At 39.4% G+C, this 12,949-nt stretch overlaps 1 protein-coding gene across 4 annotated transcripts; it reads left to right on the forward strand.

Annotated features, from left to right (window-relative positions):
- Window positions 1-1,132: 1,132 nt before the first annotated feature.
- On the forward strand, window positions 1,133-9,864 carry LOC139667503 (phosphatidylinositol 5-phosphate 4-kinase type-2 gamma-like). Of its 4 annotated transcripts, none has more exons than XM_071546978.1 (10): window positions 1,133-1,364; window positions 1,449-1,564; window positions 3,011-3,107; window positions 5,041-5,190; window positions 6,231-6,377; window positions 6,919-6,957; window positions 8,751-8,864; window positions 8,946-9,204; window positions 9,393-9,496; window positions 9,655-9,864. In XM_071546978.1, the coding sequence occupies exons 1-10, from the start codon at window positions 1,215-1,217 to the stop codon at window positions 9,733-9,735; spliced, it is 1,257 nt and encodes a 418-aa protein (XP_071403079.1). In that variant the 5' UTR covers window positions 1,133-1,214; the 3' UTR covers window positions 9,736-9,864. The 4 variants fall into 4 exon arrangements, with proteins under 4 accessions (XP_071403079.1, XP_071403080.1, XP_071403081.1 ...); XM_071546979.1 differs by having other exon boundaries at window positions 1,449-1,546; XM_071546980.1 differs by having other exon boundaries at window positions 1,449-1,523; window positions 3,045-3,107.
- The last annotated feature ends 3,085 nt before the right edge of the window (window positions 9,865-12,949 follow it).

A 12,949-nucleotide genomic window follows, 5' to 3' on the forward strand; every position in this document is an offset into this window, starting at 1 on the left:
TTTTAATTCCGGTTTGAAATGTGAGAAATTCAAAGTGGTAGTCTTGTTTCTATCAGTTAAGAACTATATCTAGGATCAGGTCATTTATATCCTGTTCAGACTTCGGTCTTTAATGCAGTGATTTAATCTCATATTGACTATTGTAATTCCCTGTATTCTGGCTTTAATCCAAAAGCTCTATCTCTCCTGCAACTAGTCCAGAATGCACCTTCTAAGCTTTTGACTAGATCTAACAGGAGAGAGAGCATAAGTCTAATTTTAGCAAATTTACTCTGGCCTCCTTGATTATAGAATTGATTTCAATATTAGATTGATTGTTTTTAAAGCAGTAGCTTGGCCCCTAGCTATATCATGGATCTTTTTATGAATGCAGTCTTCAATCAGCTCACAAACTCTTTCAACTGTCCCTGTCAGAGATGATAGAGCTTCTGCCATCAGAGCCCCAACAGTATGGAACAAGCCCTCTGTGCATGCTCTAAACTCATTTTTATGACTTTGCGCTTTACTGTTGATTTATTTTGTATCTTATTTGCTTTGCATTTGTTTTGAAAGGTGCTATATATAAATAAAGTGTATTAATAAACTTTATTTATATAGCCTATAACACCTTTCACCTTTATTATTATTATTAGTAGTAGTAGTAGTATCATTATCATTATTAATATTATGTTGGTCAAAAATTTTGTTAGAATTTGCAAATGTACCCTACATGTATGACTGAGAAAACACAGAAAACACACAAAGACGCATTCTATTATCTCGAATGAATGAAATTAAGAAATGTTACATCAATAAATGGGTAGAAAATGTGATGTGAAGCCAGTATAGCCTAATTGCAGCTTACTGATTGTAATGCTGATTTTGTTTGAGGCTGCCGGTAGTGCGGAGTGATGCTCTGATGAGTACACATGCATGTGTTTGATTATATTATTATTGCACCGGATAAGCCATAGACCGCGACGCAAAACGGCCAAACGCCTCGAAGGCAAAAGGTGTTGAGAGTACCAGGCTGCAGTGACTCCACAGCAAGGCGGACTTCAGCCTACTTTACATAGACTATTACACCAGAGATGACAACAAAAACAGGTCTATTCAGCGGCACGTCTGAATAACTTCCCGTAAGCAAAGTTATTCCACAGCATTGGCCTTTTTGTCATGGAGACTAGCCTTCGTCAAAGGTAAAACAGCAAGCTCTCCTAACCTGTTAAAGTGCGATGGCTTCTCCCAGTGCCACCTCGAACCCTCTCAATGCTCTGGCACCAAAGAGGAAGACAAAGAAGAAACATTTTGTGCAGCAGAAAGTAGAGGTTTTCCGCGCGAGTGACCCCGTGTTGAGCGTGCTCATGTGGGGAGTCAGTCATTCGGTAGGTAGGCTATGTGTGTGTGTATGTGCGCGCGTGTGTGTGTGTATCTAATATCTATGTTGACTGTATGTCCACCATCTGCAGATTAATGACCTGAGCCAGGTGCCTGTCCCTGTCATGCTGCTTCCAGACGACTTCAAAGCCAACACCAAGATCAAAGTCAACAACCACCTCTTCAACAAGTACAGTACTGCTAGATTGTATGAGCCTGCATCCAGCATCCTGTGATTTCCAGAGATTTCTGTGGATGTTAAGATTTATTTGCCTGCTTATCAGAGTTTGCAGTGACCCCTTTACAACAGGAATAAGAAACAATAATGCTAACTACAGTATAACAGTGTATTCACTACAACTTATATTACTACTGCCACTGCTACTAGTACTACTACTACTAGCCTACCACTACTATTACTGCTACTACTACTACTAGTACCACTTCTACTATTACTACTACTACTAATAATAACAATGCTAGTAAATTAACAAGTCAAATAGATTAAAAATAACTAACTTGTCTGCAGTAGGCTTACTACAGTGTAACTATATAGTACTGGGCTATGTAAAAGATTAATATTCTAACACATTGTGTGCTGCACACAATTAAAAGGAAGGAAATACAGCACAGCCCCCCCAGTAAATTGTACCAGTGGTGCCAGAGGTTGTGAAACACCAGAATATTAATATGTACCAAGCAAAAACATGACAGAGAACAGCTAAGTAGATTGATGCCCACTGAGGCAATGTGAAAACTTTGTGGGGCTCACAGAGGAGACGTGTCAGTCTGAGGGAGAGTTTGACAGAATATGGTACAGTATAAATGCTGCACCATAATTTGTGGATACTGTGTTATACATTATGTCTGCTGTGAGGTCCAGTTTCCATACAGATGGAATCTACAAAAATCTCAATGAGTGGCTTTCAATAATCCTTTAATCCATTCAGGAATCCAGGGCCTGGTAAAGGAGTCATAGACAGAGGTGGGAAGAACAATAAGAACAATCAAATATGTTTTCTCAAGTAGAAGTGTTGTTGCCTCAGTGAAATTTTACTCAAGTAGTAGTAAACCTACTTGTGTTGGAAACTGGTCAAGTAAAAAACTAAAGTTGCTCACTAAAAAGTACTGAATCAGTCCTTAGATATTATATCTTGAACATGACCCATGACCCAATTTTGAATATACATTATGCAAAACGTTTCAGCAGCTAATTTGACACTACCTTGCCCTCAAACACATTCATGCATGTTTGAGTAGCATTCCTAAAAAATATACACAGTGACAAGAGCATTGAATAAATGAATACATTTTGTAATTGGTTACTACCTACTTCTGCATAGATTTTAATCTTGAAAGAGGATATGAGTGGCACAAACCTGCAGCCATTTTACCTATACTTCACCATTTTTGCACTTATGATCCACATACAATCACACTTATGATTAGAACACTTTACTATTGTACAATATTATATTCCTGCCCTTAGTAGGGAGAAGAGACAGTGAGATACAGGGAGAGATAACAGTATTCAGTATTCATGAATGTACCATGTAGCTCAAGTAAAGTGTTGGTGATTAGATGTGCACAGCGCAGTAAACCGAGCTGCGTTATCCTTACTTTATTGAATAAAATGTTGTGTGCTTCCCCTCAGAGAGAATCTTCCGGGACAATTCAAATTCAAAGAGTACTGTCCACAGGTGTTCAGAAACCTCAGAGAGCGCTTTGGAATTGAAGACCAGGATTATCAGGTATGAATTCACCACAAATCCACATTTGACTTATGTTTTTGTCATTTTGTTGTTTGTCAAATCAGAGAATTTTACAATTGTGCATATGGTAGCAATTTCCAGAATGGATTTTAGAATTTAAAAAGGGCAAAAACGCTCTTTAGAGTGGAGATTTTGGACTTTGATCCCATTTACAGCTCCCATCAAGCATTTACTCTACAATGGTTATAATGTGAAGGGGTAACAAGTGGTTCTTGATACAAAATATATCTGAAGCCACAGGAACTTTTCCAGCGTTGCTAGATTTTTCAATGTGTTTTTATCCTCTAATGAAAACTAGACACCTATTTGTTTAACTAAAATTTTTTGGTCTGTATTGATGTGTGCCCTTCTAAATTTGCATTCATTTGGATAATATTTGCATGTTTCAGGTGGCGCAAAGTCTAGTCAGCGATCTGCTCTCTACACATTTGTTTAGCACACATTATCTGAGGCATACAGTATGTGCACTGTCATAAAACATGTACTGTTTAAAGGAATATTACTGCTGACCTACGGGACTGTTTGTAGTAAGAGGGAGGAAGTGGCCGTTGGTGCAAAATGCAGATTTCTATGTCCCAGTGTTGCACAAATTGAGCTGTATTACACTGACACTGTAAACTGAGACTACAAATATGCCTTTGCTTTCAAAATCATGTCTTGGAATCCTGTTTTTGGTTTGCATTTGTTGGCAATCTCATGTAGTGTATATTACTCTACAAAAGTAGTTAAATATCTGCCAGCTACAAAAAAAAAAGTCATCAGTCAGTCATGTTTGTATATTTTCAGGGCAGGATGTAGAATGCCCAGTGACAATTAGAATAAGTACCCGTACATTTTTGTTAGATTTATTAAAGTCTTTGTTTATTAATATATATTAAATATCCAATGTCCAGTGCAATGCGAATTGCATTTCTCAATTCCATGGTATAATTCAACAAAGGACCTTTTAATATAAAGTTACTCAAATTATTATAACTGTCAGCCTTGTGAAAATTTGACGCCCTTTGAAAACTCTCCCTCTGGTTGTCAACAGAATCAAACATCAGTTCCAATCTACTTCCTGGTGTAAATGATGTCACCTTCACACTGGTTTTAATGAATGCTCTAATTGGTCAACAGTATGTCGAGTTAATCAGGTGTCCCACAGTTTGTCAGACAACAGCCAGCCAGGTACTTGCCAAACTAGACAAAATCTCTGTGCCTCCTTTGTTGCTGGGTGCAGAAGCTCCAACACTAGAAATTTGTTCCTCAAAGACAGAAACATTGTCATGCAGTGGAAGGTTCAGATATCACTCAGTCCTACAAGCTTTGTACCATCTAACCATCAAAAAAAAAAAGATGCTCATTGTGTTAGAAATAAAAAAAAAGTTCCTGATTGAATTGAAATTGCACTGGATCTTTAATGAATATGATTTACACATTGGACAGTTTGTAATAATTGTGTATGCTTAAAATAACCAGCAGAGTCCGTTTTTCTTGAAACTTTCAACTCAGACACTTTCTCAAGTTAAATAGGTTGAACACCATCCAGACCCCCTCCACATGAACTTAGGTAACATTTTTAGGCAGCTATAGGTGACTGGGCAGATTCCTTCACAAGTAAATCCTCTTCTCAACAGCCATAACTATGTGTTTAATTTTATTATCACTAAGTAATGGTCAGGGGCTTACTGGAAATGTGCAAGCCCAACTGGATGTAAAACAGTTGAAATTGAGTAATGCTAATTATATATAACTGCTGAATTTGGCAATATATCGCTTGGCAATATATCACACAGTAGGTATAAAAAGATTTCAGGAACCTGTGTAAGGGATGTGAAGCCATCACTGGGAAGATGTACAGCACAGTTGCACCACTGTTCATGTTACATTTTGATCTTGTTAGACATGCCATATTCTTACTCACCAACAGGTGTCTCTAGCCCGCAGTCCTCCAGTCAAAGATGGGGAGGGGCAGGGCGTGGGGCTGCTGCTGACATCATACGACCGCACTTTGGTAGTGAAAGAAATCTCCAGTGAGGAAGTGGAGGATATACACAATATTCTCTCTGAATATCACCAAGTAAGACACAAAGTGAAGCCCTTAATTCTCCTGTGTTACACTGTTCATATTGAGTTTTAGATATATTGTGATATTAATCACAATGACTGTTACCCTCCTTTTAGTGATTTCATCAATTTTTAGACAATGTATAGTAGTAGTCAATGAAATTCAAGGATATTTTAATTTATTTTTGTCACATTTTGTCCTGTATCTTCTGCATGCTAGGATGCTACAGGGGAGAGTTGTTCATTTTATGATAGCTCTGGTTGCCATGGCAAAGGTTTGACAACATCAAAGCAAAAAGATGAGAGGTTGACTTTCACACAGAAAGAGTGCTTTAACGAGTGATAATATATGACCATGGCTCTTGCTTTTACAGTGAAATTTAAGGTTATAGACATACCTCTGTCAAGCAAAGAAATACAGAAAATCTTCTTGTCAAGGGTCTTTCTGCTTTCTGCTATCAAAGCAGATAGAGATGGGGAAGTGCACTTACTGTATATTCTGTCTTTAAAGGCATTTAACAAAACTGAGAATAATTGAATATGAACATCATCAGAAAACGTAATGTCTAGTGATTTCTTCATACATTTGTCTTGTTAACATCATTTTAGTTTAGGCAACTAGTTTAGGTCCTAGCATTTGTCTTAATGGTCAGGTATAAATGATGATGAATATTATTGTCTGACAGCCCTGTCAGTATGCTAAGTACAACCCAGGCTGCTGACTATCCTACAGCAATATAATGTGCTTTGATATGAACCTTCATATTTTTTTAAAGGAGAGTGGGCAGTTCACTCACTTTTGGTGCTACATTATTTATTCAGACAGCAGGAAACTAGAGAAGGAGACAGAGTAAAGGAGATATAAGACAGCCTGTCGAGATGTGATGATAGGCTAGTGGAAGCACGCATGTGGATCAAGAGGCAGGGGATTTAACCACTTGACTATCTGCAGGCACAAGACTTTTATATTTACACTGCCCCATGCCACTGGTTAGATGTTTCCTCCGTTCTCCATCATCCACGGTCCATTCATTCCTAACTGTCCTCTTCCAGCACATTGTCACCTGCCATGGCAGTACGCTGCTGCCTCAGTTCCTGGCCATGTACCGAGTCTCTGTGGAGAGCGAGGACACCTATCTCTTAGTTATGAGGAACATGTTCAGCCACAAACTGCATGTACACTGGAAGTATGACCTCAAGGTACGTATTGTAGCAGTCATTTAGTTAGAGGAGTATTCAGAGTGGGTTTTCTTTCAGTGCAATCAATACAAAACTCTGATTGTGAATGGGACATAGACAGTCATGTGTGTTGAAGCATGCTTCAACACGAGATGACCCAAGGTAAAACTTGCTAGCCTTGCGCTCTCTAGTGTTCAGGCAATGCAAATGAGAAGATCATTCTGAATGTCATTTGTTAGATTAGACCACAGCTGAAATAGAGACAAAATTTCAACTCCACAATTGTTGAATTTTTGTATCGTGACATTTTGTGTTACAAACTTTCATTACAGCCCTATAATTTGCTCACCAAACTGAAATTGTTAAGCCTTCTTAATAAATAGCAGATGTTTCAAATTGCATCATCCAGCTTAATTAAAGGATAATTCCAGCCATGGTGAATGTTAAAGCCGGGAGTGACAATTATAGGTGCATTAAGTAATGTGTGCATATGGTTACTAATAAGGCTCAAGTTAAACAGGAGCTGATCAATGAAATGCTGTGGGATCTCTTCTTCTCTCAGGGCTCCCTGGTGTCTCGTGAGGCAAGTTTCAAAGAGAAGGTGAGATCAGATTACGTTAAAAGTTGTATGATTTGCTGTTGTTAATCTCTGCATTCTGCATGCCATACTTTTATGTTTGTAAAATGGGTATTATCTAGTCACTTTCTGGTTACTTTTATCTGTTTTTTTTGGTGTGAGAAATGCTTGTGTTATCTATGGTTGTAACTTATTAACACAAACTCTGTAAGGCTTACAGTGAGATCTTTATATTGTGCATAATGACTCTCTAAGGAAGACACTCTTTGCGCTGCTTCAATACTAAGTGCTTTCAACCCCTCAATGTCCTTGACATTTTTTTAAATACCATCAGACAACAGTCTGCTTGTTGATGCAGATTTATGCTAACATGCTAATTTGAACTCTGAGTAAGATATAGCAGCATACACTTTATGAAGTTTTCAAACCAGAACACTTTAAAGGAGTAGTGAACGAGCATCTTGGGGCCGTTTTAGGGATGTGGCCAGCTGCTGAAACTGCAAAATACATATCCATCTCCTTTTCAATGAAAGGTGGCATGACCTAGTTAATTCAACCTAGATGAAACTCTGGTGAAGACTGAGGGTGTGGTGTCTGGGATCTGAGCATTTCCAGGTTTCTCTCTCTTATAACCAAAAGACATGCTCCCGTTCATCCTGACACTTTCATGGTGTTTCAATTCCTCCTCATGGTCCTTTCTTTGAGCTCTGCCATAACGAGGGACATCAGTAACTAAGAGGTTTCATGAATCCTGGCCAAACTGCCAGTAAATTAAGTAAAGTCAAATTAAATCTTCAGCACTTTGTTTAATGCTTTATGAGGATGACTTCGGTAAATATTGTAAAACAGACAATGATAACAGACAATGATCCAGCTGGACACAAAGAGGGCATTCAGGAGTGCTTTCAGAAGTATGAGCTGTCAAATATGGACAAGATCATTTTCTCTTGTAGCATCATCCAGTGTTTAACATTGGTGACATATTTGCTGCCAAGTGTGGCCTAAGCCATTTCTGATACATAAACAGGGCAGTGAGCGCTATTGCAAACTCCACAATAATGTAGAACATTTTCACTTTAGCGTGTACACAGAGAGACCAGAAGGAGGTGCAAAACCCCTGGTGGAGTGATTTATTAAAAAGAGTTTACGAAGGGGAAATGGGGGTGAAGAACCAAACCGCAGGGTGAGAGGGTGAGCAGAATTGCTCCAAGCGTTGCTGTTGGGTGCTGGGATGACGGCAGCCTCCCTTCAGGGTCCCAGTCAGAGGATGGCACTGAAGAAAAGCAGAAGCAGCTTCGACTCTCTGCGTTCCCATCAGACTGTTGTGTCCTGGCTCTTTTTTAACGAGCACTGAATCATCTGCAGCTGTGGCACCGCAGCTGAAGGTGTGGTGGATGAGGAGTCCCTGCCCTGGCTCCATGTGCTCTTTGTTTATGTGTTGGTTGCTGCTGTCCGTGGTGCTGATGTTTAGCTTTCACAGGCAACACAGGCTTCCCATCACAGCATCTGCACAGAAGTTCAGGAGCTGTCAGTCTCCCTGGGGACCCAGCAGAGTGCAAGCTGTTTCCCCTAGTTTGACATATCTCTAATTGCAAACAGTGAAATATTTGAAGACTGTTTAATAAATAACTGTAGCTTTGGAAACTTTTGAGCTTTCTGACCATGTTGATTTGAAATAAATATTTGGCCAATGTTATTGATTACTTTGTATATTACCTTTTGATGAGAAAAATGCTAAATGGTTATTGTGGCATTGCTGTAATCTTGGTATTTTCTTGCTGAATGTAACTTAGTTGATCTTCACTCTGTATTTACAGGTGAAAGAGTTGCCCACTTATAAAGACGTAGACTTCCGGAATAACATGCAAAAAGTTTATGTGAGTGATGAAGAGAAGGAGAAGGTCATGGAAAAGCTCAATAGAGATGTAGAGGTAAGAAAAAGTGTTGAAAAAGTGTCTTGTGCACATTGTTTTCTTGGCTGGTTGTGTGTACTTGTTTGTCTCTGTTTTCAGTTTCTGGTGCGTATGAGGATCATGGACTACAGCCTGCTGCTGGGTATTCATGACGTTGAGCGGGCTGAGAGGGAGGAGGAGGAGGAGATGGAGTCGTCCTATGAGGAGGAAGAGGAGGATGAAAATGGCCTGGCTCCCGCTCCTGCTCCGGGCTCCACCTCACCTGAGGGCATCGCTGGCTACATGAACTCCTTCAAGCCCATGGGCCCGGGGGAGTTCGACCCTTATGTGGACATGTACGCCGTCCAGAGCGCCGTAGGTCAGTCCTGACAAGTCATCAGACAATTTAAATAGGTTAGGAGCCACGCGCTCTAGGTGTCCCACTTTACTGCTCTTGCGCTACACCACATCTCAAGCTAGTGACCGGCACAGACTAGATCATCTGTGCAGACCAAGATCACTCACCACAGTCTGTCGCTCACTGCTCCTCTGCATGCTGTGATGTAGGTGCGCCCCAGAGGGAGGTCTATTTTATGGGTCTCATCGATGTGCTGACGCAATATGACACCAAGAAGAAAGCTGCTCATGCTGCTAAGGCTGTCAAACATGGGGTGAGTGATCAGTGTCTTTGAAAGGGAGAGGGCATAAAGGGATATCACTTTAAATTTTGATGTGTCGTTTTCCTTCACCAAACACATACACAAGTCAGCATGGCTCCGTATCCTGCAAAGTTTAAAGGTTTTTTCTGATTTTCTCTGATGTTTTTCAGGCAGGAGCAGAAATCTCAACAGTTCACCCAGAGCAGTATGCTAAACGTTTCCGAGAGTTCATTACTACGATCTTCGCGTAGTTCAACGTTTTGCAGTCTGGGCTACCATAGTCATTCAATACAAGGGGAGATTCACCACGCAACTGTTTCAAATCAGCATCAAGAAACAGGGAAGATTCACAGTTCATTTAATTTCTTAATGATTTATTTGCGTTTTCAATATTCCCCCCTGCAAGACAAGTGGGCATTTACGCACTTGAATTGGAAGAAGACTACTTGGGCAACACATGGATGTTAATGGTCTTCTTTTGTTTTCACTTAAAGCTGCACTTGGCAACTTCGCACTTTGACGGCTGCAAATGGCAGCGTGAGACAACTGTTTGAATTTTTGAAAGATTGAAAGACTTTATTACCCAGAAATCATGTAATGTGTATCAGTAAATGTCACACTCCTCAGACATGAATTGTTTTTAGTGGCCAGTGGGGAGTGGAGATGATAAAAACAGGTTCAGCCATAATTGGTGTGTCCAGTTTTCCCTCAATGGGACGCTTGCTTGCTGCTGTTTAGGAGAAAGTTGTGCATTTCGCTAGTTTTGATTTGTCACTTCCTGTACGGTGAGAAGATTTCCCACCAGTGCCTATACTTATATTAAATTAATTTGGGCAAATAGGGTAAATCTACAGGGTCTCAATTAGGGGCAATGGAACACTCTTCTCTGTTTCAGCCCCAATTTGTGATTTAAAACAAAAAAATATTGCCTAGTGCAGCTTTAAAATAAATGGCAAAGATAGAGATGTAGTGTGGCACCAATTATTACTATTGTTAGGCTTCTTTTTGGCACATATTTTTAATGAAAATTGAATGGTTTAGATTGAATGTTTTTTTTAAATCTACTATGTAATTATGTTACATAAATAGGTAATGAAGCAATTTGAAATGTTGATTGTTTATTCATGAATGTATTATTAATCATGACATCAGCCTATAATGAATATGATATTAAAACCCCTTACACAGAAAGTAAACAAATACACCAGCTAGGTTATTTCTCTGAGGTGAGGAGCAACTAAATGAAAAATAAAGAATTGAGTAATATTAGCTTCCTAGCTTCATCAGAGATTCTCACTAACTTATAGCCCGAAGGAGCACTTACCTGCTTTTGGGAACTAATTCCTTGCGTCCAGTATTTTTTATTCCTTAAGAGTGAAAAAATATAAGTAAAATTATATAAATATAACACTAGCTTATGCTGTAAATATGTGGACACAAAGTAGGCTACTGTAGATGTAGGTATAGCAAGTTGTTCTGTGTGCGTGCGTGCGTGTGTGTGTGTGTGTGTGTGTGTGTGTGTTGCAAGCCTGTGCAACGCTGTGTTATGTGTAGTGGATGGTGCACAGCAGCTTGCATCATCTCAAAAGCACTGCAGCAAACTAAATACTGAACTGTAAGTTGATCAAAGAGCTTTTACGTCAAAAACATGTGGCTTGGATCCAACCCATAGACTGAGAAAAGCAATTAAATTGAGGAAGGGATAGACCCATCACAAAATTAGCCATTACTCTGACCATTTGTCCAATCACCATGAAACTTTGTACATATTGTAGAGCACATGTAAGGAACCACAACTACAAAGGTATTTTAAACTGACCAATACAGTGTCAAAAATGCCATAAATTAATCCTGTGAGTCATTCTGTAATTACATAATAGCCCCAGTTGTTTTTTCACCTTCCTTATACAACCTGGTATACATATCACCTCTATTTTGAACATGTCTGCCAAATTTCATGCAAATCTGACCCAATGGTATCCAAATGGTAGCACTTTGAGTGTGTCACAGCAATGTTAACACAAACATGGATGCACATCATTGGATGGATGCCCTTTTTAAGATGACACTTGATGCATCAAAACCTCATATTTTAACATTTCCAAAATTAGCTCCCGAAGCCTGACAGCTACAAATCTCAAGCATTCCCATATCGGCTTGAACCCTCAAACTGCACTTGCAGTTACTCTTTGTAATATCTCTTTGTTTATGTGTTTGTCCATCAAGATACATTTGCGGCTTTTCAAAATAGAGCCATGAAACAAAAAAACAGATTGCTCAGCGTGGTCATGGTACAAAAGTGAATCCATGTCTTTGACTTTGAAAAAAGTAGGTTATGGTCAATTGAGGCTTGTTAACGAGGACAAAGGTTGTTCCAGAAGATGTCACATTGAAGCGCTAGTCTAGTGTAACTGATGGCCACTGGCTACTGGCAGGCGCTACCTGTTCAGAAAATACTCCCAGCCTGGTGACACATGAACTCTCTGCTCAGCGGCTCAATGTGACACATCTATACAACTATACTGTACGCTAACAGATGTTGCTGTCTGCTGCAGCCTGCCACTCTCCTCAGGTGTTTGTCTGGGAAACACTTATGGAAATATGAACTCCTTTTGTTAACTGAGGTGTAGAAGCCTTTTTAAAGGGTTTAGATACATTGCATCTGGTCACCACATCATGAGAAATAAACCAGCTCTGAATACATATTATACACATAATAAACATCAACACATATTGCACTTTGAAATATGGTCCCGTCTCCACCCCAACACACACGCATGCACGCACATGCACGCACACACACACACACACACATACACACACACACACACGTCAAAATAAAACATCACAGCTTGGGCAGTAGCCTAATTGTATTGATAACCAATGCGCTATGAATCATTGCATGGGTAAAAAAATACAAATGGAAAGAGATGCTTACATCACAGACGTGTACAATCAGTGGAGTTTTCAGGTTAAAATAAAAAATACATACATACTGCAGGTGGTTTGTTTTTATGCCAGGTTTTCAAGTGTCAATTTGTGCAACAATCCTATCTTATGTTGATTTGTAGCCACTTATAAATATAGTCATTAGAGGGCCCAGTTTTACAGATGGGAACCTTTGCCAAGTTTCAAGACTTACAGTTTTGTCTATTAATAGTTTAGATGTACAACAGGAGTAATGTTAGTCTAATAAAAACGCCCTGACAGTGCACCAAAACAGAGGTCGAACCACAGCTGTATCATCCGAATTTTAGATAATACACATATTCGTATTTTAAATAAAGAACTCAAACCACTGTTTTTGGAATACATTCAGTCAAAATCAAGGCATTTCATTTGTTCATTTACTTGGCATGTCTAGTAGTTTACTAGCCGAGACAAAGGGCTGCTGCTGGGATCGTTCCCTTTCCAAGTGTTGATGCACTTGTATGTGAGTTCAGCATCAGCACAACCGGTACAGTG

Source organism: Centroberyx affinis, unplaced genomic scaffold (genome assembly GCF_046629955.1).
Source record: "Centroberyx affinis isolate AG114_WGS23_722 - 3 ecotype Tasmania unplaced genomic scaffold, CSIRO-AGI_Caff_v1 ptg005578l_1, whole genome shotgun sequence".
Lineage (NCBI taxonomy): Eukaryota > Metazoa > Chordata > Actinopteri > Beryciformes > Berycidae > Centroberyx > Centroberyx affinis.